Source organism: Rosa chinensis, chromosome 7, assembly GCF_002994745.2.
Source record: "Rosa chinensis cultivar Old Blush chromosome 7, RchiOBHm-V2, whole genome shotgun sequence".
NCBI classification, from domain to species: Eukaryota; Viridiplantae; Streptophyta; class Magnoliopsida; order Rosales; family Rosaceae; genus Rosa; species Rosa chinensis.
In genome coordinates, this window is record NC_037094.1 from 10,986,960 (window position 1) to 11,014,718 (window position 27,759).

The window sequence follows — 27,759 nt, forward strand, 5'->3', positions numbered from 1 at the left end:
GGGTTTGTGAATTTGTTTGGTGAATTTCCTCCGTAGCTTGTTGTTTGGTGAATTTCCTAAGTTTGAGTTTCCTTTAAATTTCCTCATTAATTTCGAAACTGTGTCTATCCCACTTCTGTTTATACACCTTATTTTGCTTATTTGGCATCATAAAATTTATCAAAGGTCAAGGAGGAATATGTCAACTACATGACCCAAAAGCTAGAAGAAGCATTGTATGAATACACTGACCACGTGCTAGTCACGTGACCGTTAAAAGTTGGGCGCCGTTAGGAGCGATGCGGTTAGTTCAACAAACAGACGTAGGCCAAAAAACAGTGAAAGCTAGTAAATAAGAATTTTTACCTCGAGTTGATTGAAAAACTCGATCTTTCTTTCCTTGGTTGTTTGTAAATAGCATGCACATAAGTAGGCCTACACATAAGTCTCTGCTGATCCACAACACATCGCTCAGGTCGGAGCAATGCCCAGAATAAGAATTCCAGTTCGAGGTGCGACGCTGAGACTCCTCCCCCGACCGCGGCCCTGTCTGAAGTGGTATGTAAATTTTCAATTTGTAAATTAAATTTTGAGCTTTCTTATGAACTGGGGCTTAGGGATTTGGCCGATGTCATAATTAGGTTAAGGTTAATGCGCTTGAGACACCTCTCATATGAAAAAATTGCTGATAGAATTTCAAAAGCAGTACACAATATTGTTCTCAAACTAGCTCAAGAACTGTGTTACTAAAAAATGGAATGAACAAATATGCAGTGCATAAAGTTGTTTCAATGTTTCCTTTATCATGATTGAATGTGAGTCTACTAGATATTGTCAGCTTAATGTTTATCATTGCAAGTCTGACATTTTTATCTTCTTAATTTATCTTAATCAGAGTTTGGTAATGCTTTGAATACTTGATCATGCTGATCACAATGCATGTTTCGGTAGTGAAGCAACAAAATGGATTTCAAGCAATTGGTCCTTGCGGAGATGTTGTGCTCTCGTTCTTCAAATGAGCTACTTTTGGGAAGGCAGGCATATCATTAATCTTGCTATAAGAAGTCCCTGGAGAGAATGTTGTGATGCGCATCACAACTGGGGATTTCTGCAAGGTACAACGTACTTCTAGTGTTTGTTTCCCCTAAAAGGAACATGAATACTTTCTAATTAAGCAGACTCGCCCATTGAGTTACTAGATGATCGGAATTTCCTTTTCTATTGTATTGAAAACAGAAAGTGATGCACTTTTACCATTTTATGCCTTCTTTCACTTTTCAATTCATGAAAATGCCTTCATCAATTTACAAGCAAGGAGAATCCTAGACGGATAGACTATTATAGGCTTTAAGCCTCCCACTGTTTTGTTACTTAATACTGTCGCATAATCGTTGGTAGCAGTGGGACAGAAATAGGCCAGTTTAATTAAATTTTCTAGCATGCATGGCATCCTACTTTTTCATAGTTATTTATGTTAATGTGCATATTCTTGCTGGGAAATAAATCATCTGAACTTATCAATCAAAAATTTTATTTTCTTTACACCAAATAGAGAATTACTGCCTAACTTGCTCCTTCCAGCATTTGAAGCCTCTTGTTAACTCACTGATATACTTTATCAGGGATTCAGGGTGATGAGGTGAATATGACTTACAAAATCGAAGGATAACTTGCTCCGTGGAAAGATCTCAGAGGGGAAATACAATCATGAGGATATCATCAGAATGTTGGCTACATGGGGCAGGGGACAAATCAATGCAACTCTCAATCACTACAAAAATCAATTTCTGATGAGGTATGCAAATCACTTCTATAATTATTTTTTGGTTAGGTATCTTCAGACTTCTTGTTGTACCTCTTCTTCTTATTGTTACCCAACAAAAAAGAAAATTAGTTGTATGTGCACCCTCATAGTCTCATACTATTGAGTACATGATTATGTTTTAGCAAAATGTCACTATAGTTTGGAAGGCTATACTTCTCATCTCCAGAATTTAGTGTTTAGCCTCATCTCCAAAATTTAGTGTTTAGTAAGTGTTCTATCGTACAGGGTTTGAAAGCTGTGACCCCTAGGATGAGGTTCTTGTGTTTGATGGCTGAGTGTTATTTCGAGAGGGAATACTATGGCTCAAGCCTCAAGGAGTACCGGGAACGGGGAAAGGTGTAGTCTCTCTGGATAAAGCCTTTTAGAAGATGGAGATTATGAGTCCATGCTTCTTGTCTTAGTGTTGTACTATGATAATGCATTACATTTAATGTTTGGTTCTTTTGTTTTATAGTTATGCCTTAAATAAAATTATCTGCAACAATATGATAATTACATATATTCATATTATAGAAAGAAATATTCCTTCAACAAACTTGAAGTTGCTGACAAAAATGTACTGATAAGCAAAGCTTGTATTAGAGCATTTGATTCTTTCCGCTTCTTGGCAAGCCTTGGTTTATACATAGACTCACGTCCTAAAAAACTATGTATGACACGCAACACAGAAGCTGATTGGCTGTGTATAAAAACTATCTCAACTTCCACTGAAACAAATTGGGGCATTACATTTACACAATATTGAACCGCATATCCACAATTCTTGATAAAAACCATCTCAACTTCAATGAAACAAATAGGGGCATTACATTTACGCAACATTGAACCACATATCCACAAATCAACAGAAGTACTTCCTGCAAAGCTTTTCCCATTTCATCTCAGATTTCTTTATTTATTTCCAAGCAGCCTCACTTTAAAAACCCTCTATAACTTACCAAGTACCTGTTGATTTGGAATAGCTTGCGTAGATTCAAGGTTACTCAGATGTCATCTGCAAATAACTTCAAATCGTCATTAAAGAAAAATCTGTACATAGATGTAGTTAGTGTGATATGGACAGATGTAGAGCATAATTCTAGCCAATGCCCATATTCAAGGGCCTTGAAAGCATGGACCTGTCAAATAGACCAAAAAAAGAAAAGACAATGAAGAATAAGAAACTCACCATGGCCGCCAAGCCTTTGTTTATGGAAATATTAAACATGAATAAGACGATAAAGCATCTTTGCAGCTGATTCAATTTATTCAGTTTGTTCGTCATAAACATAACGTCAGTACATGGATCAACAGATCCAAAATATCCATCAGAATAAGCAAACCAAATGGGCAAGATTCAAACACATATGGTCATATAATTTAACATTAGGTTGTCAATTAGACTAAAAACTTTGCAGGCAAACGGAAGGGGGCAAATGAAAAGAACTATTAAAGAAATACAGCTTAATCACATACTGTCATGAATGCTTTCAATAATACAACTTCTAATTCTAAAAACAGTACCTTCTCACACACTTAAAAGTAATAATAATTGAAATAGTCAATCATAAGATGTATGCTTTAGCTCTTAGCTCTTAAGCTGTAATCATAAAATTAACACAACAAGCTAGTTGTTGATAAACACAAGAGGACCAGTGTCCAATGTGGATGGCAAACTAAGCTAGTAAAGAACAATAATTCTCACCAAGTCATATCCCACTTCAAATCAAACTTTCAAATAATACATTGAAATTGATAGATTATTACAAAGATGGAACGGCTGATACAGTCCAAATGCAGCTAAAGCAATTGACAAAACAAAGAATTTCGTTATTTCAAATTCTCACTAGTTATTTCTGGGAGAAAGAAGCACCTGGTTCCATTGCCAACCTCTTCCATTCCAGAGCTCTCTTCTTCTCAGTTTGAGGGAGCGGGAGAACAAAAATCATGGGGGGAGTTTTTTAATTTTAACTCAAATTTCCGCGGCCTCAACACGAAAAGGATGGCTGCGTGTTATCAAAATATTCATGACTTACTGCTAAAGTGCCTGATCAAAGGAGAAAAGATTTCAGCTCTCAAAGGATAAAAGATAAAAAATTCCATCTATGTTTATCACGTGGCACTGAAATTTTGCCATAAATAAAATGTTCCTGAAAGCTCTAATTTTCTAATATGTGTAATAACTAATAAGTGTGTGTGTATATATATATATATATATATATATAAAATGAAAAATGCCAAAAAGAATCACTGTATTTCTACATTACTCGAGTGTATGGTTGCGATTTTTATTATAAATGAAGAAAGAGCTATGTACAGATAATGGCCTTGTGGTTAGTGTTGGAACTTGTTTGGATTAGAGTCTGCGGTGACATGAACTTGTACTAGATTTCGGAAACTAATGTTATGATATGAATGAAATGTGTTTGAGCCATTTTGATTGTGTACATTCTCTTGTGGGTGAATTTCATTTCCTGCTTTACTAGTCTGTTTGTTGTCTGAAACTCTGAGTTGATGTGGATGTCAAGACAGTGATGAATTGTTCTATTGTTTGTTTATTGCTGCTTAAATTGTTTACATATGAGAACTATAAAGGCTGTGGAAACAGGGTTATTTAGATCAAGAGAATGGGTGTTAATGGCCACCAATTTCAAGAGCAAAGGGAAACAGATTCTTTAGATCCGATCAGTGCTGATTATGAGACAGAGCAGCTTCTACAAGAATCAAAATGGTTGCTCGCACAAGATTACATGTAGCCAAGTGGTCTTGGACTTTGCTAGGCCATTAAACTCGAAGAAATGGGAAACTGCTGGATGATAGGGAAGGACAAGATTACATATAGCCAAGTGGTCTTGGACTTCGCTAGGCCATTAAACTCGAAGAAATGGGAAACTGCTGGATGATATGGAAGGAAATGGATATGTATCCGATATAAAAACTCGGACAATTTTGATTCAAGGGCATTGCGTTGCCAATGAAATTGACGAGGTGCTGCTTTGTTTTGCAAACATGACGAAAAACATGCAAGGTGATCTGATGAAAGAAGGTGAGGCCACCAAAGCATGTTGCTCGACTAGTCCCCCTAATATATGATTCTTGACATCCAATCAATCAACTTAGTTTTGCAGATCAGATTGTCTAAGCTGAAATTGATTAAATGTACGTATTGCACCAGGAACTCAAACCTCGTCGTACATACATCAATCATAGGTTGCAGACTATATTTACTTTACCCGGTTCATGATATGACAATTTAACTACAATCACCACCATCAGGGCGCAGACAAGGAGAAGCTGTTAATGCATTGAAATGAATTAGATTTGGAGGAGTTGGCGTAAAAATTCATTGTTTACAAAGCTGTGAAAGAAAGCTAGCCAATTCAATCAGGTAGCTCAGAACGCTCCCTCCTTGCTGTATCTGTCATTGCGCACAAGAACTTGCTAGGGTCACAACTGTAAGGATTTGAAAGAGCTGCATGCGCTAAGAATGGAAGCTTTCTTAGAGATCGTCCACTTAATCCCTGTGGAAAGCAGAAAATCAAAATCAACTATCACGAGTACATATTAAAGGTCTACTTTAGAAGGCATTGAAGAATGTGTTCCAACCTCACACGCTTCTGCAGTTTCAAGCAACTGCCTACACAAGTGTAGTGGTGTCTGGGTATCATGAATCTGAGGCATATTCAATCTCTCTTTCAAGCTAGCATAGTTAGGAAGCATGAGGCTTTCACAACCCTAAGAATTCAGACTGTACATTAGGCATGATTCCATTTGCAATTTCTCCACATTAGAACTCAATGGAGAACACAAATTTTTAAAACTGTGGTATCTGAGCAGGTGAAATACACACCTCAAAATTTGATAAAATTCCCGTTCGTATGAGTTCCAGCAAGCAGGACCTTAGGATTTCATAACGCGCTTGCAGAGTTGGGGGACCAACATATGCTTTTATATCAGCTCGATCGACAAATGCGATATCTGCAACCCAAAAATGGTAAATTGACACATAATAGGACCAGTTATAGTATTTCTGTTTGTTTCCTTTCAAATAGCTAATCAAGTATAATCAATGGAGACGGAGCAAAGAGGATAACATTACTCCAGCAAACATGGTGAAGAAACAGATAGAACACCGACAACAATCCAAATGAGGATAAAAATAGGCTGAAAACTTCGATTCCAGCATATAAATTTGGAAACTTGGGAAAGTGCGGTCCAAAATTTCATGTGTCAACTCCTTGTTAACAAATCATGCATATCTGTTGCTACTTAGAACCGTAGTGGACTGCAGACTGATGTGCGATACCAAAAATAGACTAAATTGATCTACACAGGGAGGGAAACAGAAGTGCATCAATTCTCTCCAAACAACAAATTACCGCTCCAGGTAAAGATAAATGGCAAGGAGGTTTTTCATTTAGCATGCAAGGGTATAAAGTTAACAATCACGTTATAAGAAAGTGACTGCAGTCTTACCAATAGCAGCAGTTATGTTGGATGTTGTTAAAATTATCACATTTGGTGATGATTTCAGTTTGTCCAGCTGAGTTAGTAGCGCATTCACCACCTGGCATGTTAATTTAAAGGTGCCATTTAGAAACGGAGCTGATGTGAATCAAATCCAAAATGTTAATTTAGATGTTTGATAAAAAAAGCTTAGAAAATAGGCTGCAAAAGGAGAAGGGAAGAGAGCATGGTACCCGAATAGAATCTGAAGGTTCAGAACCAGATAAAGCAGATTTTCTCGCAGCAGCAAGGCTTTCAACTTCATCTGCAGCATCATCATACATTTATAATCAAGCCAGGTGGAAGAAAAATGAGCATAAAATCAAAAATCACAGTAACAGAAAATCTCACCAATCAAAACAAATACCAGATTGGTTTCCTCCTCTACCATCTCTTGAATTTTTTGGAAAAGCTTTGCAACCTTAGATTGAGAAGAAATATTCAACATTGGTAAAACCGCATGTTCCAAATCCAACTTTAGTTTACAAAGAGCAGACAAATTCAATAATAGTGTCAACTACATACCAACTTGCCACTTTCAGAGAACCATTTGCTGAATAGAGAATGTGCATTAACTTCAATCAATTGGGACTGCGGGTATCTGTAAAGCATAAAACGATGAGTCTGGCAGTCCACAAATATACAGACACATCGCTTAACGGAGAGAAAAGTGATTCATCCACGAACCTGGAGTTAAATCGGATGGATAGCTTCTGAGCCAATGCTTTACATAAAGAGGTTTTTCCAGTCCCTGGAGGCCCATGTAAAAGAACAATGCTGCAAAGGCATAAAACCAATCACATAGGTATTAATGAGAATTTCTTAGCAATCACAGAATAACAATCATGTCTGGATATAGTTGAAATCACTAAACAATTCCTTACCGATTCCATGACACAAGGAAAGGATTAACACCCTTTTCAGTAAAATGTAATGCACTAGCCGCGTACCGAAGCAACCTTTGCTTCAGCCCAGATTCATATATTAAGCTGCAAAAGTAAATGAAATCAGTTGTTTGAAACCACTATACCACAGCAACCATGTCATGATATTCCTCAATGTCCCGGCTATTCACGGAACATGGGAAGCAGATGTCACAACATCAGTAGATTTATAACTTCTACTAGGGTGAAAATTAAAGAAGTTGCAAAGTAACCTTTCCCACATGCCATCGAATTCCTTTGCTGGAAGAATCCATTCATTGAAGGTAGAAGATTGTCCTTCCCCACTTACATCCTCACATGCTCCCTCTTCGCTAAGCTAAAACAATAGTAACACGGTTGCAGACAGAGGAAATGCAAAGAACTGTCACTCTACCGATATACATAAGCGAACACGTGCAGTTGGATAGAAAGCAAGAAGTTTGTATCAATCAAAAGATACAAACTAACTACTGACAAATGAAAACCTACTGTCTAGGCTAGACATGAGCACTGCTTTTCACCTGAAACACATGCACAACAGGTCTCGCTTGCCAGAACAAAAGGATGTCATGATTCTGCAGCCACTCATCTACAAAAATAAACAGTTCAAGCATCAAAACCAGTGAAAAAAAGATGGAAACTGATGAAAAGTGTTGCACTATCAATATAAGCGTCAAAAGTCTCAACATCTATTCCCTTTGCCTTTCCTACGAAATTTCATTAACCTCAGGGACTGGCCTAAAGTCATAGATAAGATCACAAGAAAAGTTACCGGTGTCACAAATACAGATTCTTTCCACATTTTGAGTCAGGAACAGATCATCAGACGGCACCGGCACAGGTCCATCAGTATAGCTCAAACTCCTCTTCTCAAGCATTCTAAGCATTTAACACAAAACAGTGAAAGCGAAAACACGTTAGTCCTAATATTCAAGCATTCCCAGATTCTATTAGTCTAAACAGTCATTTCAACAAGCATACAAGAACCAATTCAGAGAAAACCGAAAAATCAAAGTTCATGAATGAAATTGAAAAGCACACCTCTCAACAGCTGACCGCACATCGTCAATCCGAGCAGTGCTCGACGGCTTGAGGCAAACCTCAACTGAAACCCACAATCAAAAACGACGTTTCTCCATCAAAGAACATAAATTTACAACTAAAAACCATCGCAAAACCCCCAAATTGGAGCCATTTCAATCTCAAAATTAGAAATTGATGATGAAATTGTGGCATACAGACCTGAAACGAGGACTTTGTCCTGGAGAATGATAGGAGAAGGAGTTGAAGCGACGACTTGGACGACGCCGTTTTGGTCTGGGATGTCGGCGTGTTGGGGGTTTTGCACGTAGATCTCCATTGGACTCGGAGCACTCATTTTGGGAGGTTTAAGAGGCGAAGAGCATCAGAGAGAGGGGGTCGGTAACGGCTTGGAGGAGACGAGCCAAAACCCTAGAAGAAGACCACACACAGGAATCTCTGGGAAATTTCTCTTCAAAATGAGCGGGAAGAAGATTTTAATGAATAACGGGAGTGTTGAGACAAATATCTTCGGGAGGTCAATTCTTGAAGCTAATGATTTGACTAATAGCAAAATTAAAGAGACTTCAATGCAACACTACTGATTTTGTTATTTTAAAAACTGATTAAAATGTTAGAAATTTGATATTTGAAAAAAAAAAAAAAGTGAGGTCGAATCGGATTTATTTGAAGTTTCGATTCCGTTTTTTAGTTTGTTTTATAGTTTGAAGATCGCTTTTAGTTGATAGATTTAGAGAACTGAGACCGAATTGCATTATGCTGCGCTTGTCAATCCCATTCTAAATGGTTGTGCTGCTTCTCATTTTCAGAGCGACATTCTCAATAATTGCAAGTTTGTTCTTAATGGGGTTGAAGATGTGAGGATCAAACATGTGATTGAAAAAAGTGTCACGATAGCTAAATCATTAGCTAAGGGCAACTTAACTCATAAGTTTGCCCATAGCTCACAACTGTAGCACTGTCATTTTCGACTCAATTCCTTGATGATTTTTGTGTCAACATTTGATTCAGTCATTTTAAAAAGAAAAAAGTTGAATGACATAACATTCATTAATTTTATTTTGTTTGATATGACAAATACTCAAAATACTTTAGATACAGAAACCTCTACTATACCAGACTCATGAGCAACTCCAACAGATTCCCTATATTTTGATTTTTTTTCTACTTTAGGGAAAAATGAGCCTCTTTTGCTCCAACAGATTCCCTATAACTATCTCTATTTTAGGGAAAGTGAGGAGAGAGAAAACCAAATTCCCTATATTTACAGCAAACTCCAAAATTTTAAAGAAAAATATGGAGATTTTATAGATTACTGTAAACTAGGGAATCTGTTGGAGTTGGAGAAGAAACATATGCTAAAGGTTTGACATTTGCTTCCCTATAATACAAAAATTATAGAGAAGCTGTTGGAGTTGCTTAATTAGTCGAATAGAATAACTCCAACTCTATTAATTGAGGGAGGAATAAAATTCTCCCAAATTTTTTCCATTCGAATTTAAATGTCTTAGATATGCTAAAGCATCTGTCATAATTCATAAAGTTTAGTTCTTTTAAATTATGCTTAGTAGTGAGCATCTCAAAACCATCAAAATCTTAAATGATAGACTTTAATATGCAAGGAATAAGTTTATTAGGTCTAGATGACATAGAGATTAGGTGAGGTTTCCTTTGTTCTAGGTCTTTTTGGGTCTTTGGGACTCCATGTAACCCAAAGGAGACACATACATAAAAGGGCCTACCCAATCCTGACAGTAGGTCCATTTCTTCAGCACAGCCCAACATGTGTTTAACGGAATTAAACTGTGTGAACTTATTTAGAGGGTTTATCAAGATAAAATTCTTGTCACGAGTCACACCAAAAGGATATGGTTTCCAAAATGGCAATGTGAGGCTCTAAGTTGCCCAAGATAAACATGGCCCATACAAGACTTTTGTGCTAGCTAGAGAATGAAGAAAAAGTTACAGAATGACCATGAACAAGAACTTGAAATCCTCAAGGCTGTGGCACAAGCCTGGCAGAGCCACTCCGGCAGCTCTAGGCCCATGACGGAGTTTGACGCGCGCCGGAGAAACTACAAGGGCAGGTTACCGTCTCGGTTCAAGCTCGAAGCAATGAGAAAAGCAGCATCATCTAGTGAGAGTGGTACTAATGCAAAATGGGACTTTGGACAGTCACTGTGGGATGCTTATGAGATTGTGGCAGTGTCCAAAAGGTTAGAATCAGGGTTAGTACTTGATGGTGAGCTAGATGGTTCTTCGGGTAGGGTCCATCGGAGGCGTAGAGAGAGTAAGAACAGCCTTAGGAATTTGTTCGATAAAAGGTCTTCAAGGAGATATACTGAGGCTGCTATACCACACACTGATGATGATACTTAATTCTACTTATTTTCTGGGTTTTGCAGCCTTACTGCTATTGCTAATGTGAGATTCATTTATTGGGTGCATTATGCACATAACTTTTGACACTGGAGTTGCACAACAAAAGAAGAAGAGTATGAATATGTATGTGCTTTTTCTTTCTGTTTGAAGCGACTTTCATCTCCATGTGCTATGCTGCAGATAAAATTCTTGTATCACTAATGCTTAAAGAATCATTATGGTTAGTTTCTTATCTATACATGCATCACTCGTAGATCATGACTCTTATGTTTTCGATTATGTGGTAGTTAGTCTTGCGTTTTGATGCTGATGCAACTCATGAATACAATTAACACAACAACAACAATAATAGAAACCCGTTTATTTAGTTAGTGGAACTGTATTTAATATAACAATAGCATCCTATCCCAAGAGCCCAAGAACTTCAGCATGTATCGGAAAGACAGGCATTTTATTTATACAAAGCGGTACTGGTGTAAGTAGTAAGCTTCACCGGTAATATAAGTTACTACTTTTGCCTGTCAATCTTAACCCTAGATCGCCTACATTCTCCTCCAAATTAAACCTTCAACGCGGTTTGAAGGTCTTCCACTTGAACAACTCAAACCCCTTGTGCTTCTGCTGGATGTAGTCATCAGCTTCGACATCAACTTTTTCTTCAATAACCACGCAGTTCCCATCCCTGTCACATTGTGCCACTGTTTCAGTCACTTGAACAACATTCCTACCAGGCTCAGGGTTGTGCTGGTGGTGCTGCCTCTGCTGGTGCTGATCATAGTGACCACCACGATGGGCTTCATTTGAAGGCACTGGGTTGTTGCTGAATAGGGCCCCGTAGTGAGGGACGTCAGTCAGAACACTAGGTGCTCTAGCCATCCTATTAACATGAGAATAGTAGTCTGAGCCAGTTTGGTGTCTGGCATGGTCGTAGCTTGATCTCCTCATTGTTCTGCAACCACAAGTAGTAGAAATGTTGGAAACCAGCTTCCAATTTATACTGTGATATGTTTCAAAATTTTATTCTAAAATGATAAGGCTGGATCTGATTCTCTAGCTTTTGTTCATATCAAACAGTACGTTTATTCAAAGCATCAGAATAAAAGTTTTTGAAAAATGAGGTGTGTGCCAGAGATTGGATACTTTGGAAGGTTCCATCTCCAAATTATGGCATAAAACATATTTGCTCTCTTACTCACTGTTTCAATCGTGCTGATGAATCCCCAAGCTTTCTAGATGCTCATGTCACAATATTGGGTATAGCACTTCTAATAGTCACATTTCGTGAGTTGTCTCTGCAACAACGGCTTACAAAGAAAGAGTATCGATGAGCTAAGATACTCAAAAGGTACCCGAGCAATGAAGGTCGTGACAATATCTCCGGCCACCTGGTGTGAGGCCTTTTAATAACATATCAAGAACTTCATCTCTGCAAAACCGGCTTAAGTACAAAGAACGCGTATCTATGTGTTGGTATCGTATTCCGAAGGTATCAAGCGATGAAAGATTATGTCAACAGTTGCTTCAGCAGCTGAGTTGGACTTATCCTCCAAAAATTGGCTTACAAAGAGAAGATGTCCATGTACTTGCTAACACAAGCATCTCGTAACAGGAGGAACGAGATGATATTTATCCAATATTTATGTGTGTGTTATTCTTTTGAACAATAAAACGACTAATAGAGAGAGACTCTTTTCGACACATTAATGCATCAATACATTAATGTATATTAATGTCACGTAATAATAGATAAATCCGATATAGTAATAGAATGATATATCATTTCATAAAACTAGTATATCGGAACTGATTATATTTATGTTTGATGCAACAAATTAGAGAAAGAAGGAATAAAAAAAAGGCAAGGAAGAGAGTTTTTAAAGGCATTGAAATGGCTTTAACAACCCAACACTAGGCATGGTTTTAACAACCCTTCCTATCTCCATCTCTCCCGCCAAAGCTCTAACCGCCATAACTGTAATACCCCAATTCCCACAAAACCCTAAAACCCTAATCCTCCACCGATGCAAAACCACCAGAGACCTCAACCAAGTCCACGCCCATCTCATCAAAACCCGCCTCCTCCTCAACCCAGCCATCACCGAAAACCTCCTCGAATCCGCCGCGTTGATTCTCCCCAATGCCATGGACTATGCTCTCTCCATTTTCGACAATCTCGAACAACCCGATTCCTTGGCTTATAACATCATCATCAGAAGCCTCACCTTCAAGCAATCCCCTCTAAATGCCATTGTTCTGTTCAACAAAATGGTCGAAAACTCTGTCCAACCCGACGAGTTCACTTTTTCGAGTGTCCTGAAAGCTTGTTCTAGAGTAAGGGCACTGGGGGAAGGAGAGCAGGTTCATGCCCACATCGTGAAATGTGGTTTCAAGTCAAATGGGTTCGTTGTGAACACTTTGATTCACGTGTATGCGACTTGTGGTGAGCTTGAGGTTGCCCGCCAGGTGTTCGATGGATTGCCTGAGAGAAATGTTATGGCTTGGAATTCAATGCTGGCCGGTTACGTGAAGAATGAGCGTTGGGGCGAGGTTGTGGAGCTGTTTCGTAAAATGTTGGAGTCGGATATTGGGTTTGATGGGGTTACATTGATCAGTGTTTTGACAGCGTGTGGGAGAGTGGCGAATTTGGAACTGGGAGAGTGGATTGGTGAGTATATAGAGGCAAATGGATTGAAGGGTAACATTGCTTTGGTTACTTCTCTGGTAGATATGTATGCAAAATGTGGTAAAGTGGATAAAGCAAGACGAATATTTGATGGAATGGACAGGAGAGATGTTATTGCATGGAGCGCGATGATTTCTGGTTATGGTCAAGCAAATAGATGCAGGGAGGCGCTTGATCTGTTTCACGACATGCAAAAGGCAAATGTAGATCCTAATGAGGTTACAATGGTTAGTGTGCTGTACTCCTGTGGTGTTCTTGGAGCTTTGGATACTGGTAAATGGATCGACTTTTATGTAAAGAAGAAGAAAATGAAGCTTACTGTTACCCTCGGAACTGCATTGATAGATTTCTATGCAAAATGTGGTTGTGTGGATGATTCAGTTGAAGTGTTTAATAGAATGCCTTCAGTAAACGTCTTCTCCTGGACAGCACTAATTCAAGGACTCGCTAGTAACGGACAGGGGAAAAGGGCTCTTGAGTACTTCAAATTGATGCAGGAGAAGAACATCAAACCAAATGATGTGACTTTTATTGCGGTTCTTTCTGCTTGTAGTCATGCAGGTTTGGTTGACGAGGGTCGAAATCTTTTTGTCAGCATGAACAATGATTTTGGAATTGAACCAAGGATTGAGCACTACGGTTCTATGGTTGATATCTTGGGTCGAGCTGGGTTGATTGAAGAGGCATATCAGTTCATCAGGAACATGCCTATCCAACCCAATGCTGTTGTTTGGAGGACATTATTGGCTTCATGCAGAGCAAAGAAAAATGTTGAAATTGGCGAAGAAGCATTGCAACAGATAATCAGATTGGAGAACCCTCATAGCGGTGACTACATACTTCTGTCCAACATTTATGCATCTGCTGGTAGGCGCGGGGACGCTCTTAGAGTGAGAAATCAAATGAAAGAGGAGAGAATAGAGAAGGTGGCTCCTGGATGTAGCTTGATTCAGGTGGATGGAACGATTTATGAGTTCTTTGCAGAGAACAAGGTATATCCACACTCTGAGGAGGTTTACAATGCTACTCATGACATGATGAAACAGATCGAGGCAGCTGGTTATGTGCCCAACACAGCAGATGGGAGACTAGATGCAGAAGAAGATGATATGCAGCAAGCTTCAGTTTCTCACCATAGTGAGAAGCTGGCCATTGCATTTGGTCTTATCAGAACACGTCCTGGAACGACACTTCGAATATTGAAAAATCTTCGAGTTTGTACGGACTGCCACAATGCAACGAAGATAATATCAAAGGTTTTTAACAGAGAAATTATTGTTAGGGACTGGAACCGCTTCCATCATTTCAAAGAAGGGTCATGTTCCTGCAATGACTATTGGTAACCAAGAGACGCTCTTTTGTATTTGAGTAGTCTATAGCCTTCATCTTGTTGATTGTTATTCCTGGCCATGTAATTCTAACACAATTTCAAAATCAATGTACCCAGTTGTTCTCATAAAATTAAAGTTCGATGATTTAGCAATTTATAGCATACATTAAATTATTCATTAGATATGCTCAAAATAAAACTAAAAGATACAAGAGGACTGACCGGACTAAACTTTCTTGATCCATAGATAATAAACCCCAGATAGAAGGATCATTTCCTTCTCTCCTTACAAAGAAATGAAGTTGCATTTCATATCCAACAAGTTAAGGTTAAGCCTCACAAGGAAACCCAACTCCACAGTATTAGATACTATATGTAAGATTTATCTAATTGGAGCTAAGATCCTACATATTTGACTAGATCCAATGGAACAGAGAATATACAAAGCAGGACATTCATCTAAAGTTTAACATGATGAAAATGAATATTGATCAACTTAACATTTACCAGTTACCAAAATGTACTTCCCCGACTAGATTCTATTGTTTACGAGCTCCCCTCTGGAGATTATTGACCCGAACAACAGAGGTAGAGATCTTCTCTTCAACTAATGCCTAGCAGTCAATAGCACTGTTTAAAGCAGAAGAAAAATCCTTTTGGCTCATCTTCCGTTTGTGCTTTGGGTGTCCCCCCATCATCACGTACTGCCATCAAAGAGCTTGTACCAGGGGACTCAGGAGGCAAGACAGTGTTCTCGGTGAAAATCCGAGAAGGAATCGCAGGTTCAGGAGGAGCTATGGTGTAAAGATAATCTAGTAGCATTTGAATTATCTGACTGAAATTAGGTCGAGCATTTGCGTCCTCCTGCCAGCACGAAGTTAGGATGAGATTCAACTCCTCTGGGAGGTTGTCAGCACTGGGCCTCACATTCTGAAATGTAGAATTTTATCATCAGTAAAATTCTGCACTGGCAGAAAGCTTTGAGAATAGGTAATGCAATCAAAGATGGGAATATTCTTTTAGACAGTGAAGATATTCTTACTTTAAAAGCTGCTGCATATGCTGCCTGGAGATTTGACATGCCTTCAAAAGGCAATTTATTGTGTAAGAGTTCCCACAAAACAATTGCAAAGCTATAGGCATCCACTTTATGGTTGTAATGCTTCTTCTCTCCCTGCCTTAACGTAACAGTACTGTACAACTGCCCACAAATAGAAACTCAGACTCAGTTAAGCAAGTATTTTCAAACGCAATACTTTGAGCGACAGTGGGAGATGGAGGGAGATGGTACCTCTGGGGCCATCCAACGGTATGTTCCAGTTTCGGCAGTCATCATCTCTGTTAATGACTCTTCTCTTGCTAACCCAAAATCTGCTAGTTTAACAGTTTTGTGGTCTGCAGTCAAGAGCAAGTTCTCTGCACCCAAGAATATAAGAGATAAATAAGCAAATGAAGAGTGGCCAATCCTCAATAACTAGCTTAGTTGACTTATTATCATGGACATACTATGCTTGTTGGACAGAGACATTTTGCATTAGCCATTAACTAACGCCAACCAAAGACCAGTCATTACTTATGAGAAACTTACAAAATAAATAAGCAAAAAATTATGGACTTGCCTTTAACAAGTGACAGACTGGATATATAATCCTAACTTATACAAATATCATGCATAAAGTTGTACACTTGGAAAAAGTACAAATAATTGTTCATCCACCCATATCTTTCATGAAGCTAGAAACTGTCTAATAAATGGTTGCTCCTTGAAGGACCGACCATCTTACTAAAGTATCTACTCTTATTATTTGATAGAACATTTAAAGTGTAATTCCCGCTTGAAGATATTGGTAGTATTAAACTCTGGCACGGTAATGTGAAGAAGGAAATAGTTATTAGTTCTAAGAGAATGTTGGGTGATGGATGTCCGAAGATTCCAAAGGGTTTCAACTGGGAAACCAAAACATACCAGGCTTCAAGTCACGGTGTATGATCCCATGAGAGTGTAAGCATTCCATTGCACGAGCAATATCTAGGGCAAAACCAACAGCAACTCGTGTGTCCAAGCACCTTGGCCGCATGTTAAGACAATACTTGCGCAATGTCCCACCCAATAAAAGCTCAGTAACTATCACCATTACTGGCTCCATGCAGGCACCAATAAACTGTTCAAAAGCAAGGAAGTTATATTAATGGTCAGATATTGACAAAATAGTATGATCACTATGATTAGATATGGTCACCAGTCACCACAATTTATAAAACTTGAAGTGAAGCCAATGCAGATTGTCACAAAATTGAATCAAACCTTCACTAAATTCTTATGCTGAACTCTAGACAACATTTCAACCTCTCTGGCAAACCGCCCTTGTCTCTTGGTGATCTCTTCTGGAGTTTCTCCTTTATGTAGAACTTTAATTGCAACAGTCTGGTTTTTGTATCTGAATGGAATCCAGAATACCAAAACCAAAAGGAGTGAGATAATTGCGGCATAACAGGACGCAATAATGAACTATAATTACTTGGAATCTAATTACTTAAGAAACTCAAGTCTCTGTGCCATGCTCAAACCAAATTCATCAGCAACCACTAAACTACAATTTAGTGAAACCTGAATTTGAACCTAATTATAGAAGAAGATTAACATGTAGCTTAGAATGCAAAACAACAATGGAGAAGATACTAGAGGAATGCACAATTTACAAAATAAGAACTTAATAGTTTCCCAAATCTATAGAAAGATGAGAAATTTGCAAATCGAAACGAACAAGGATGGCATTACCCAGAAATCAAGACAACCAAGCTTTTCACTTTTCACTGAAACACACCCAATAATTGAAATGCAAAAACCAGAAACTTCAAGTAAACCTACACAACTTACTTGCCCTCATACACTTTGGCATGAGCACCCTCTCCAATTCTTGGCCCAACAAACAGATGCTTAGGATCAACCAGCCATTTGGAATCCAATCTGAACTCATCACCAGAGTAAAACCTACTCCCAGATTCCATCTTTCTACAAAATGGAATGAATTCAGCTTCTATACCATAGCAAAATAAGACACATATCAGAACCCAGAAGAGGGAAAGCTTTAAAAAGCTCATTCACCAAGTGAGTGAATTTGGATAAGCTGACAATGAATGACATCTCAAGAACAGAAGGTGATTAAAACTTACATGATGATGTTTTTGGAGGAGGCAAAAGCATGGAACCCCACATGTTCTGCTTCTACCAGAGAGAGAAATAGTGACAGCAAAACCCAAAAACAAAAGCTCAATGCCCAAAGAGATTTTCTTGAAATCTCTTTTATGGGGAAAAGAGAAAGATCCCTCACAAAGGGAACCAACCAACTCTAAATGAGCAAAGCTCTCTCTCTCTCTCACTGTGTGAAGAGAAAAACTAGAGTGCTTTCATTAAAATTCCATGACCATGATTGAGATTATTTAAATGGCTCTATGAGATTAATTAATCTTTGGGGGCTCAGAAGTTCAGTCCTGATCTGCAGAGGGAATCATGGAAGGGATTGAGTCTATGGTTCAATATAAGAATTTGGATGGGGAGAGAGATAGAAAGACAAGTTTGGGAATATAGTAATGAGGTCTGTGGGAGCCATAAAACTAATCAAGGGCACATGGAAACTGATCCTGTCAACATGGGGGCAAACTAGTAAAGCTACTGTCTGAGAAGACCCTGGACTATTAGTCTATACTTTCTAGCTAGTTCCTTACCTTTTTTCTTGCTTGGGTTTCACTCCTTTTTAGTCTTCGGGTCACCTCATTTAGTCTATTTCTTTAAACTGATTTGTCCCCCCAATATAATGCCTCCGTGTAAATTTAGTTCAAAGCAAAAACTCATAACAAGTTGATCAAATTTGGTGACTACAACGATGTTGGTTAACACGTAGTGTTGTGCCATTATTTGCTATGATTTGATGTTACACAGAAGTACTCGAATTAGACAAAAACCCCAATAATTGAAAGTAGTGAATCATCATCTAAGTTTTGTATCTTAACAGATTACTCGAGCATTCATAGTTTAGTGTCACGGGTCTTCCCTATAGAAACACTCGGGGATGACCAATTCTTGTGTTATCAGAAAACAATAAAGCAACCAGAAAAGTTGGGAGGATTTGGATGAGAGGGGTAGTTAAAGGCGAGAGGCAACCGAACTGGTGATAAAGAAGGGGCGGCCTGTTGGAAAATGAACAATATCTGCAGCAGAAAGACTTGTCCTGTGCAACATTAGACAATTAAAGTGGCTTCAACCGCTCAAATTGCCGTGCAACACAGGTAACTCCACCTTATTTTTAGTTCCCAATGCCACGAGACTCCCCCTCACGAAAACAATATATGCTTTGCAACATTCATAAATAGTAGTAATCAAAGGAAAGGGGAAGTCGAGACAGAAGATTTACATATTAAAATTCCATAGCTTAGATTAGATATCCACACCAGTACAAATATAACTTAATTACAAGCCAAAAGCAAAATAAGCATCATATTGCATGGCTAATGCCAGTCCATTTATTTCTGATAAGTACTATTTATATATAATACTAAGGTTTAGTAATCGCCGTCTTGTCTACAGCTTGTCCCCATTGATAAGATCCATGACTACACGCTTGATGCTTCCATTGTTCTTCGCAAGCAGCTTCTTGTTCATCTCTGTATCACTGAAGCCCTGCAAACACACAGCATTCCTTTTTAGTTCTAGCGCCCGGCAGTTCTTACAATAACCAACAAAATGCAAAATATCAAAAGTGAATGAATAAGTTATGTTCGGCTTCTAGAGCTTACCATTTCCTGCAGCTCTTCAAGAATAGGATCCCATTCAGCAACCTCACAGAGATCATCCACAGATTGCTCCAGGTTGTACTCATTCCTGCGCAGAATTTCCTTGTTCAAATTCGCCTGCTTAAATCCCATGTCCTCAAGCTCCTTAAGGAGGGTGTCCTCCACAGGATTTTCTGAGCTGGTCCCTTCAGATGATGTTGGTAGAGTGACAACAGGGGAAGATCTGGGGGAGGGCGGGGCTGGTTCAAATATATCAACAGTGGGGTATGTCACAGTTGAAGAGGCAACTTGTGCAGTAGGGACTGGAGCACTCTGGTCGACAGTGGGGTATGACACAGTTGCAGAAGCCACCGGGGCAGTAGGGGCAGTAGGGGCAGGAATACTGTGGCCAACCAGCAAGCTATCATTTATAGGGAAGTTGAGATCCTGCTCATTTTCAGGCTGCTTGACAGGAATGGGAATTGCTGGTTCCTTCACTGAGTTAGAGCTAGAAGGCTGGACAAAGTCACTGCCCACATGTTGCTGAGGAAAGTTCATTTGCTCAGGAAAGTTAACCACGTTTTCAGGGGGCAGGTTCAGGTTCAAACCTTGAAAGCTCTCAAAGAATGAATCCTTGAGGGAAGTATCCACCTGCACAAGAAAATCACAGATGACTTGTCTAATTATGGCACTTTGTCGTAAAGTGTGCTAAAAGGCACGAAAATCAAATCTGCTCTGCAATGAAAGAAGATACCTGAATCAGAACCCAAACACGTTGCCCAAACTTCTGACCAGATGGAGAAGCCATCCTCCAATATGAGATGTACCGTCCAGGTGACTCAGGTGCAGTAAAATCAACAGCAATATCAAGTTCATTTTCAGCCAATACACCATGCGCAGGAATCTGAAAATAACACCAAAAGCCCACAAATAAGAAACAACTAAAAATATTGCCATCTAAAACACAGCAACATAAAGGGAACACATAACAGACTAATAAACGCTAACAAATCTCAATAATGTCAAAGTTAAGCTACCTCTATCTCAACTGAATCTGATTTGCTAAACCTGTCTCCACCAATCCACATGAGTTGTGTTCCTTTAGGCCAGATCAAACCCCCATTGTTGCGCATCCGCCAAATCTTGGTAAATGGAGTAGATGGGGCCATTAAGGTACCATCCATTACGTTGACATCCAAAACAAAGCGGCTGTCAAGCTTAGGTCGCCCAGGCTTCGCGCCACAATTTCTCAGTATCTTTGGCAATGCTGAAGGACCCAGCCATGGAGGCTGACATTTAAGATCAGAAAAAATATGTCAAGTTCACAATGCAAAAGGTGGTATAAAGCAGAAGTTAACATATGAATTGGATTACATACTTGTTCATGCATCCCCTTGAAAGGACGTGGATGGCGATAAGACAAAGGGTGGTCAATTCTAATGTACTCAGCCACATTAACAATACTCGAGAAACAGATACGGCAGAGGTCATAATCTGCTTTCCTGCAGGACCAAAGGAAAGAGACAAAAAGAAAAGGGAAAAAAAAATCAGCAATGAAAGGTCAATAATGTTTAATTACAATCTTAAGATTGGACACATAATAAGATACTTACACTATGGACTTGAACCGGGGTCCAATTATTGGATGACAACCACATCCATCACAGCGAACACCAGTGTGGAACATACCACCCATTGCTTCAGAATGATTCCTTTTAAAAGGATGAAGACGACGATATGCAACAGGAGCCGAGTCATTCACAATAGGAGTCTCTGAAAATGGACATTGATTGAAATGATTATTGCTCATGTCATTAACATTCAATGCAGGGATAGCAGAACTTGTAGATCCACCACAACCAAGAGACTTGCCCTTGACCTGACCACTGGTTCCCTTCTCTGACTCCTTCCTCTCCTCAGCAGTATGAAGACTTGCTCCAACTGGTGTAACATTGATGGGTGTGGGTCCAGATGGATTAGAATCAGCAGGAAGAACATTGAGATCAACTGGAGCATTCTGAGGTGGATTCGACATTCCCACATCCTTGGTCACATTTACAGCATCCTTTGCCCGACTGTTTTTAGAGCTAGATTCCTCAGTGGTAGACTTTAAGATGGTTTCTGACTTACCATCGTCCTTCATATCATTGGCAGATGGAGCTAAGGGTTTCTCAGAGGAATCATTCTTGACGCCTGAAACTCCACCAGCCTGAAGTAAATAGGACATTCCCATCTTCGAAAAGCAGTCAACGAGATCCGCAAACCCTGGACCAAGGGCATTTGGAGTCAAGTCTCGAGGAACCCTGGAGATTAGTTCACGGATAGGCTCAGGTGTGATATCTGGCAAGGGATATCTTACAGGGGTAGAACTTCCACTTGATTTGGCATAAGATTTCTCAGATTTGTCAGTTTTATCATGTACATCAATCCTCAAGAACTTCATATTCTGCTTCATAGCATCACGCAAATCCTCATCATCAACCAGAGTCACTATATCACCATCTTCGTCAACATAGGTCATAGTGATGTCAGCATCAAGCTGAAAATTGAAAAGACTATATATTTTGAACCGCAGTCCACCCATGTCAAGATCCAGTTGATCATTCTCATCAACACGAGCATTGAAACGCCTCAGTGTATCCCCATATTTGACCTTCAACACAATCAGTAACATGTTAGAAAAGTTCGGAAGGAATCAGTTAATCAACATAGAATGGAAGTACACTGCGGCATCCTTCTCAATGGACTGGATATAAGCAAGAAATGTATTGTTCACACATGGTGACTATCACCTATGCCAACAATCAGCTATAAGGCTACAAAATTATAACACTTTGTAAGATGTTTAAGAATAATGGTCTAATATGATGATATCAAAGAGTGGGATAAAAAAACAAGAGCACACAGAGTAAACCATTCAGAATTGAATGAAGGTTGTTAAACTTCACATCAGGAACAGGAGCAGAGAGGTGTATAGGTAGAAGTTGAATAAACCCTTTCACATCCAAAAGTCCTCTAAACTTCATCACGCACAGAAAGTCATTGTTTTACCACAAATTTTGTGCAAAAAGAAATCAAAATAGTCTACAAACTGTAAACAAATTACTGATCAGAGCCGATCAGGGCTCAGCTAGATCAATCATCCTCACCACCGAGAGAATCCAAATCATCTAAAATTTCTTTATAACTACAAACAAATTTCACAAATTTCACAAAATTCAAGCGATCATGCTGATCAGAGTCAATCAGAGTCAGCAAGATCGATCATTCCCATCCATGGCCAGCTAGCGATTCGATCGAAACAAAACAAGCAAATCCTTTCAATCAAAAACAGCTAAACCTACCGATAACACAAGTATCAAATATCTGATCATAAAAAACCCCGAAAGCTTCAATCTTTACCCAAAATTTCACAAATTCTCAACCCTAATCCCAAAATTCGGTCACAATCAAAACAGAGCATAACCAAAACCATCACCCAGAATTTTTTTTTAAAAAAAAAAAAAAAAAAAATCGAAGCGTAACAGTTCGAAAAATCGCACCTTGATCACCATAGTAGACGAAGCCATGGCTCCAGAATAAGCGTCCAGTGAGCCGCAAATCCGAACTAAAAGAATCAAGAAACCCTAACCCTAAATTGCGTTACGAAACGAGAAAATCGAGATTATGCAGAAAGCTTTGAGCTTTGGAACGTTATCTCCCGGAACCCAAAGCGTACCCGTCAGCCGCTATTACCGCCCCTCTCTCTCTCTCTCTCTCTCTTCGTCTATCAGGAATAATAAGACTCTCCCTTTCTCTATCTAATACGCACCGTATTTAAAGCAGCAGGCTATTGGCAATTGGCTTAGCCAATAAGATAATTACTTGACTTTTGGGCCTTTGGGTTTTCTTCTTCCCAAAGATAGCTCTTGATTTGGTTCTGTTCTTCTACGTGCAGGCCCGTTCTATGAAGGAGTGAGCTCGTACGTGGAGCTACGGCATTGGTGGGAACTCGTTTTGGTGTTCATACGATACTATTGTTCGTATTAATGTCACTGATGGCTCTCGCCTACTTTGGCTTTACTTATCTTACAGTCTGATGTGTTTTCCAATGGAATGTTGAATAATGTCAAAGTTTGGATAATTTGTCCTTCCTTTCTAATGATTTATTGACCAATAATTTTTAATCTAAAAAGTATAACGTTCATTAGCGGTTCGGATCATAAAAAGGAGTTAAACTCGAATAATGTTGGCGGATAATTTTATTTTAGCATGTGATGTCTAACATTGACGGGTAATGTCTACATTTTCTTACAAGTAAATACATAAATAACGACCATAACACTCAAGACCGACTCTGAGGCCTCATTAAATCATAAAAATGAGTTAAACAAAATAATGTTGGCAGGTAATTTCATTTTAGCGTGTAATGCCTAGCTAACATTCATGGATAATGTCTAACATTCTCTTATAGGTAAATAACGACCATAGCAACCACGGCCGGCCCTGAGGCCTCAATAAATCATATAACATCATTCTCTTTGGAGATTGAGATGGAGTTGGGCTGGGGCTGGGGCTATATATGTGGTGGTGGCAGCGGTGGATGAGAAAGGTGGAGATAAAAAAAATTGAAATAAATAAAGTGTAAAAATTTGAGATTTCAATTAAACTGGGTTATATATGCAGTGTTTCACTTTACTTCCATATACTAGCGTTGTAGGGAAACAAAGAAAAAGAAAAAGGTATTGCAACGTAAATTAAATACACTAAAGCACCCTATATTCTATGTGAGAAATTGTCGAAAATTTTACAATCAGTGATCAGCAGTAACGTTATTCCTTCGTCTTTGCTAGCATCATGCAGATCTTTGTTAAAACCCCGACGGGTAAGACAATCGATCAAAACCCTGAGGTGAAGTGATCCTCTTGCCCCGTCGATCGACAATGTCAAGGTCAAGATCCCGGACAAGGAAGACATGCTACCAGACCAGATCTTCGCCGAAAAGCAGCAAGAAGAAGGCTGAACCCTCGCCAACTACAACATCCAGAAGAGTCGACTTTCCCACCTTGTGCTTCGCCTCTTGAACGAAGAAGGTCAAGCTCGTTCTGCTCCAGTAGTTCTACATGCAGTTGGTGAATACTGCACTCTTGAAAGGTCTAGATTAATCGAACAAGGGGAATTGAAGCTTAAATAACCTCATCATAATTATGAAATGTGTTAGGGCACAATTTAAAACACATTTCTAACTTATCCTAAAAGAAAAACTGCGAAAACAAACTAATTATATCTCAATTTGTTGAATTCATGTCAACATAGCATCAAAATAAAGCTAAAAAAAATCTTCTTCTGAAGCAAAATTTAAAAACGCAGCATCAGCAACAACAATAAACCAATTCCACTGATTAGAATAAGGAGTTTCCACCCGGTTCATGACTTTATCATGCCATTATATATCTTCAGTAAATTTATATATTTGAAACTTATCAAATCTTTTGACAAATAAATAAATTTTACTTTTAAGGTAGAATATATGAAGCTAGCGTAAAAACTATGTACTCTAGCTAGTTACCCAATTTCTTTGATAGAATTAATTGAGCTTGTATTCGAAAAGTTGTATCATACACTGTTTTAGTAATTTCTCATATAATACGATTCAAGAAAGAAAAAATAAAGACCTTCAAACATTGAACTGTTGATATTTGATTCAAGAAATCAAATTCTGAGGATAGATGGGACAAAAGGGTTACAATTGAAAAACATGATTAATCATCAATGATCGTTTCTTCTATTTTGAGAATAATCATCACTAACTGCTGAGAATATCTCAAAAAAAAGGAACGAGATCAGCGCCAAACAGCCAAATATAAAAAACCTGAGCATAAAGACAATAGTAGGAGGTGTATATCTTAGAAGTGAGTCCTGCAATTGTTCTCGAGTTACGGGCTCAGGTCGATCCCTGATGGAGGCAACAAAGCCGTCATATAAATTCGGAAGTCCTTTTAGGACGCAAGAAACAAATTCAGAATCATCAACAGGCGACCCTGCTGCTTCTAGGTCATCGGCGATTTGTTTAGCTCTTTCTAGGTATTCCTTCGCCGTCAAGTGACGCTTGTCCAGGTTTTTTAGACGATCCTTGAGCTGAAGTAGATGAGTTGTTGCATTTTCAGCGAGCAGCTTTTCCAAGTGTAACCACAGAGCTCGTCCACTCGTGATTTCCACTGTGTATCTGAGTAGGCTCACAGATAAACTTGAATTGATCCAAGTCAGAAATCTTTGGTCCCTCTTGATCCAATTGGTATAAGCTGGGTTTTCGCCTTCTTTTTCTTTCTCTTCAGTCAAAAATTGTGGTGGACACTTCTCTCTTCCTTCTGCGAGATTTAACATGTCAGAGGCCCTCAGAACGGGAATGAACAATGATTTCCACAGTAAATAATTTTCCTTGGTCAATTGGATTGGCATAAGGGTAGAAGTTTGTTGAGCCGCCGCAGCAACTCCGGGAGGTTGGAGAAAGGTTGATGATGATGAGTCGGTAGCAGGAGGCGATAGTGACATTTCTGGTTGATGATGAGAGACTCTTCAATCATTTTGTTTATGTTTAAAAACAAAGGAAACAAAGAAACTTAAAACTCTCTCTCTAAGATTCCACTTCATAACCTAAATATAGTTAAGATTAAGATCCTCTTGGTGTGAAAACAAAAAAAGTTTGTGACACTGAAATAGGCCTCCTGATAGATTGGCTAAAATCGAAAATGCCTTTTTATCTCTACTACTTTTTCGATAGGTAGTCTAAGGGTTTTAAAAAAGGGTAAGTTCCTCATATGGAATTCAAGGTGTCATGCTATTATTACTTAATATTCATATATTTATGTAGTGTGAAGGCATAGTTTTCTTTGGAAAGAGTACGAATCACATTAGAACTAATCAACTATACAACAATACGAATCACATTAGAACTAGTCAACAAAAACACAAAAAAAAAAAAGAAGATAAAAACAGGTTACTGTTCCAAACCCCACTCATATAAAACTTCTAAAGCCCCTTAAAAAAAAAAAATTAAAGCAGTGTTTTAATGATTGGATACGACCGACTGTTTTTTTTTTTTTTTGGAAAATGCATACGCACGACATGATTAAACTCGACTCTAACTGTATTTATCATTATTGAGGACGTAATTAAGCTACTAGCTTCTTTTATCTTTTTTACCTTAAAACATTTCATGTTGACCTTTTGCAATATTTTCATTTCACGTAGATATGCGCTTACATTGAATGTTGAAATGGTCTGCAAAGATCTAAGTACTATTTGGTCTATGTCAGTTTTGTCATGCCTTTCATTACAATGATGTAATATTGCTATGCCACGAAACACATGAACACATCAAGAATTACAATCGATATAAAATGACATAAAGACTCAAGCTCAAGTCTAAGGTGAATGAAGCAAACCTTGAGGATCCATTCTCTTGAACTAAGGCAACTAGGATGAAAACTGGTACGTGGGAATGGAAGATATTCTGCAGAATGCTCAAGTGAACTCCCAATGAGAAGAGTGCTTAACTCACTTACTAAAGCTACTGCAAGGACCTCCCTTATATAGTGATCAGAGTATATCAATCCTCTAACCCATCAAAAGTGTTTGAGCTCTACTCTAACTCTATCACATAACCATTACCTATAACTGACCTAATATTAAGGTCATTTGAAGGGAGGAGGTTGGAATGCGCAGGCTTTAAGTTACAGCCGGTCAAACCAGTATACGTGGAGCAAGGATATCCACATGTTTTTTCAAACTTGGGGCATGGTGTAATTTCACACTAACGAAATGTTATTGTAAAACTTTGAGCCGTTTTGGTAAAAGAGGAGAGGGAGTTTTGTAGACTATTCACCACGTGTCACAAAATCAACACCAACATAGCCCCCCGTTTCATCTAGCCTTTGCAGAAGTGCAGAACCCATATCAAGATTCAAGCGTGAAGGTCGCAATCGCTGAAATCAATATCGAGGAGCTGCCGAAGGCTTAGCCTTTGCAAAAACCATAGCAATATCGATGGTGTAAGATATCTGATATTGCTATGACAATTATTTTCTGGTAGAGGACGGTTACTGGGGCTGGTCTTTAATTGAAACTTGAAAGACATCGGGTTGAACTGGAATATGCTAATCAACTAGGTTAATTAGGTTTCTATGAATGGATCTGGGTCTCTAATGTATTGCATTTTGGGCTTTTCCTCATATTTTGGGTTGTTAGATTGATTACCATGAAGTTCATCTTCTATTTTTCGAAGAGACTTGCTGTATTTATTAATTAATACTCGATCAATTTTCTGGCACTCTTCCTTCTGAGCTTGGTTATCTGGTCAACT

At 38.7% G+C, this 27,759-nt stretch overlaps 6 protein-coding genes and 1 long non-coding RNA gene across 8 annotated transcripts; 3 read left to right on the forward strand and 4 right to left on the reverse strand.

Moving 5' to 3' along the window:
• The first annotated feature begins 413 nt into the window (after positions 1 to 413).
• On the forward strand, positions 414 to 2,395 carry LOC112180740. The gene is made up of 4 exons (XR_002928452.2): positions 414 to 537; positions 875 to 1,094; positions 1,602 to 1,774; positions 2,030 to 2,395. It is a non-coding gene; the product is annotated as an uncharacterized LOC112180740 (long non-coding RNA).
• Positions 2,396 to 5,075: 2,680 nt separating this feature from the next.
• LOC112179490 (pachytene checkpoint protein 2 homolog) lies at positions 5,076 to 8,798 on the reverse strand. Its single transcript, XM_024317912.2, has 14 exons — positions 8,455 to 8,798; positions 8,254 to 8,317; positions 7,985 to 8,091; positions 7,734 to 7,801; positions 7,446 to 7,549; positions 7,174 to 7,278; positions 6,977 to 7,066; positions 6,815 to 6,890; positions 6,641 to 6,710; positions 6,484 to 6,554; positions 6,260 to 6,350; positions 5,634 to 5,761; positions 5,390 to 5,518; positions 5,076 to 5,304 (listed from the first exon to the last, which is right to left on the reverse strand). The coding sequence occupies exons 1-14, from the start codon at positions 8,588 to 8,590 to the stop codon at positions 5,164 to 5,166; spliced, it is 1,380 nt and encodes a 459-aa protein (XP_024173680.1). The 5' UTR covers positions 8,591 to 8,798; the 3' UTR covers positions 5,076 to 5,163.
• Positions 8,799 to 10,125: 1,327 nt separating this feature from the next.
• LOC112175248 lies at positions 10,126 to 10,873 on the forward strand. Its single transcript, XM_040510584.1, has 2 exons — positions 10,126 to 10,469; positions 10,659 to 10,873. The coding sequence occupies exons 1-2, from the start codon at positions 10,204 to 10,206 to the stop codon at positions 10,717 to 10,719; spliced, it is 327 nt and encodes a 108-aa protein (XP_040366518.1). The 5' UTR covers positions 10,126 to 10,203; the 3' UTR covers positions 10,720 to 10,873.
• Positions 10,874 to 12,542: 1,669 nt separating this feature from the next.
• On the forward strand, positions 12,543 to 14,801 carry LOC112178640 (pentatricopeptide repeat-containing protein At1g08070, chloroplastic). The gene has a single exon (XM_024316806.2). It carries the CDS (start codon positions 12,550 to 12,552, stop codon positions 14,659 to 14,661), a length of 2,112 nt encoding a protein of 703 aa, XP_024172574.1. The 5' UTR covers positions 12,543 to 12,549; the 3' UTR covers positions 14,662 to 14,801.
• Positions 14,802 to 14,866: 65 nt separating this feature from the next.
• LOC112178641 (serine/threonine-protein kinase STY13) lies at positions 14,867 to 18,317 on the reverse strand. 2 transcript variants are annotated; one of them, XM_024316808.2, is made up of 7 exons: positions 17,823 to 18,317; positions 17,527 to 17,661; positions 16,954 to 17,086; positions 16,615 to 16,810; positions 15,940 to 16,064; positions 15,691 to 15,849; positions 14,867 to 15,578 (listed from the first exon to the last, which is right to left on the reverse strand). In XM_024316808.2, the coding sequence occupies exons 2-7, from the start codon at positions 17,655 to 17,657 to the stop codon at positions 15,270 to 15,272; spliced, it is 1,053 nt and encodes a 350-aa protein (XP_024172576.1). In that variant the 5' UTR covers positions 17,658 to 17,661; positions 17,823 to 18,317; the 3' UTR covers positions 14,867 to 15,269. The 2 variants fall into 2 exon arrangements, with proteins under 2 accessions (XP_024172576.1, XP_024172575.1); XM_024316807.2 differs by having other exon boundaries at positions 17,527 to 17,686.
• Positions 18,318 to 19,055: 738 nt separating this feature from the next.
• On the reverse strand, positions 19,056 to 23,212 carry LOC112176182 (protein JOKA2). The gene is made up of 7 exons (XM_024313998.2): positions 22,961 to 23,212; positions 21,032 to 22,071; positions 20,797 to 20,920; positions 20,456 to 20,707; positions 20,173 to 20,322; positions 19,443 to 20,069; positions 19,056 to 19,326 (listed from the first exon to the last, which is right to left on the reverse strand). Exons 1-7 carry the CDS (start codon positions 22,985 to 22,987, stop codon positions 19,228 to 19,230), a joined length of 2,319 nt encoding a protein of 772 aa, XP_024169766.1. The 5' UTR covers positions 22,988 to 23,212; the 3' UTR covers positions 19,056 to 19,227.
• Positions 23,213 to 25,146: 1,934 nt separating this feature from the next.
• On the reverse strand, positions 25,147 to 26,960 carry LOC121050451. The gene is made up of 2 exons (XM_040510413.1): positions 26,843 to 26,960; positions 25,147 to 25,951 (listed from the first exon to the last, which is right to left on the reverse strand). The coding sequence occupies exons 1-2, from the start codon at positions 26,853 to 26,855 to the stop codon at positions 25,167 to 25,169; spliced, it is 798 nt and encodes a 265-aa protein (XP_040366347.1). The 5' UTR covers positions 26,856 to 26,960; the 3' UTR covers positions 25,147 to 25,166.
• Positions 26,961 to 27,759: the final 799 nt, after the last annotated feature.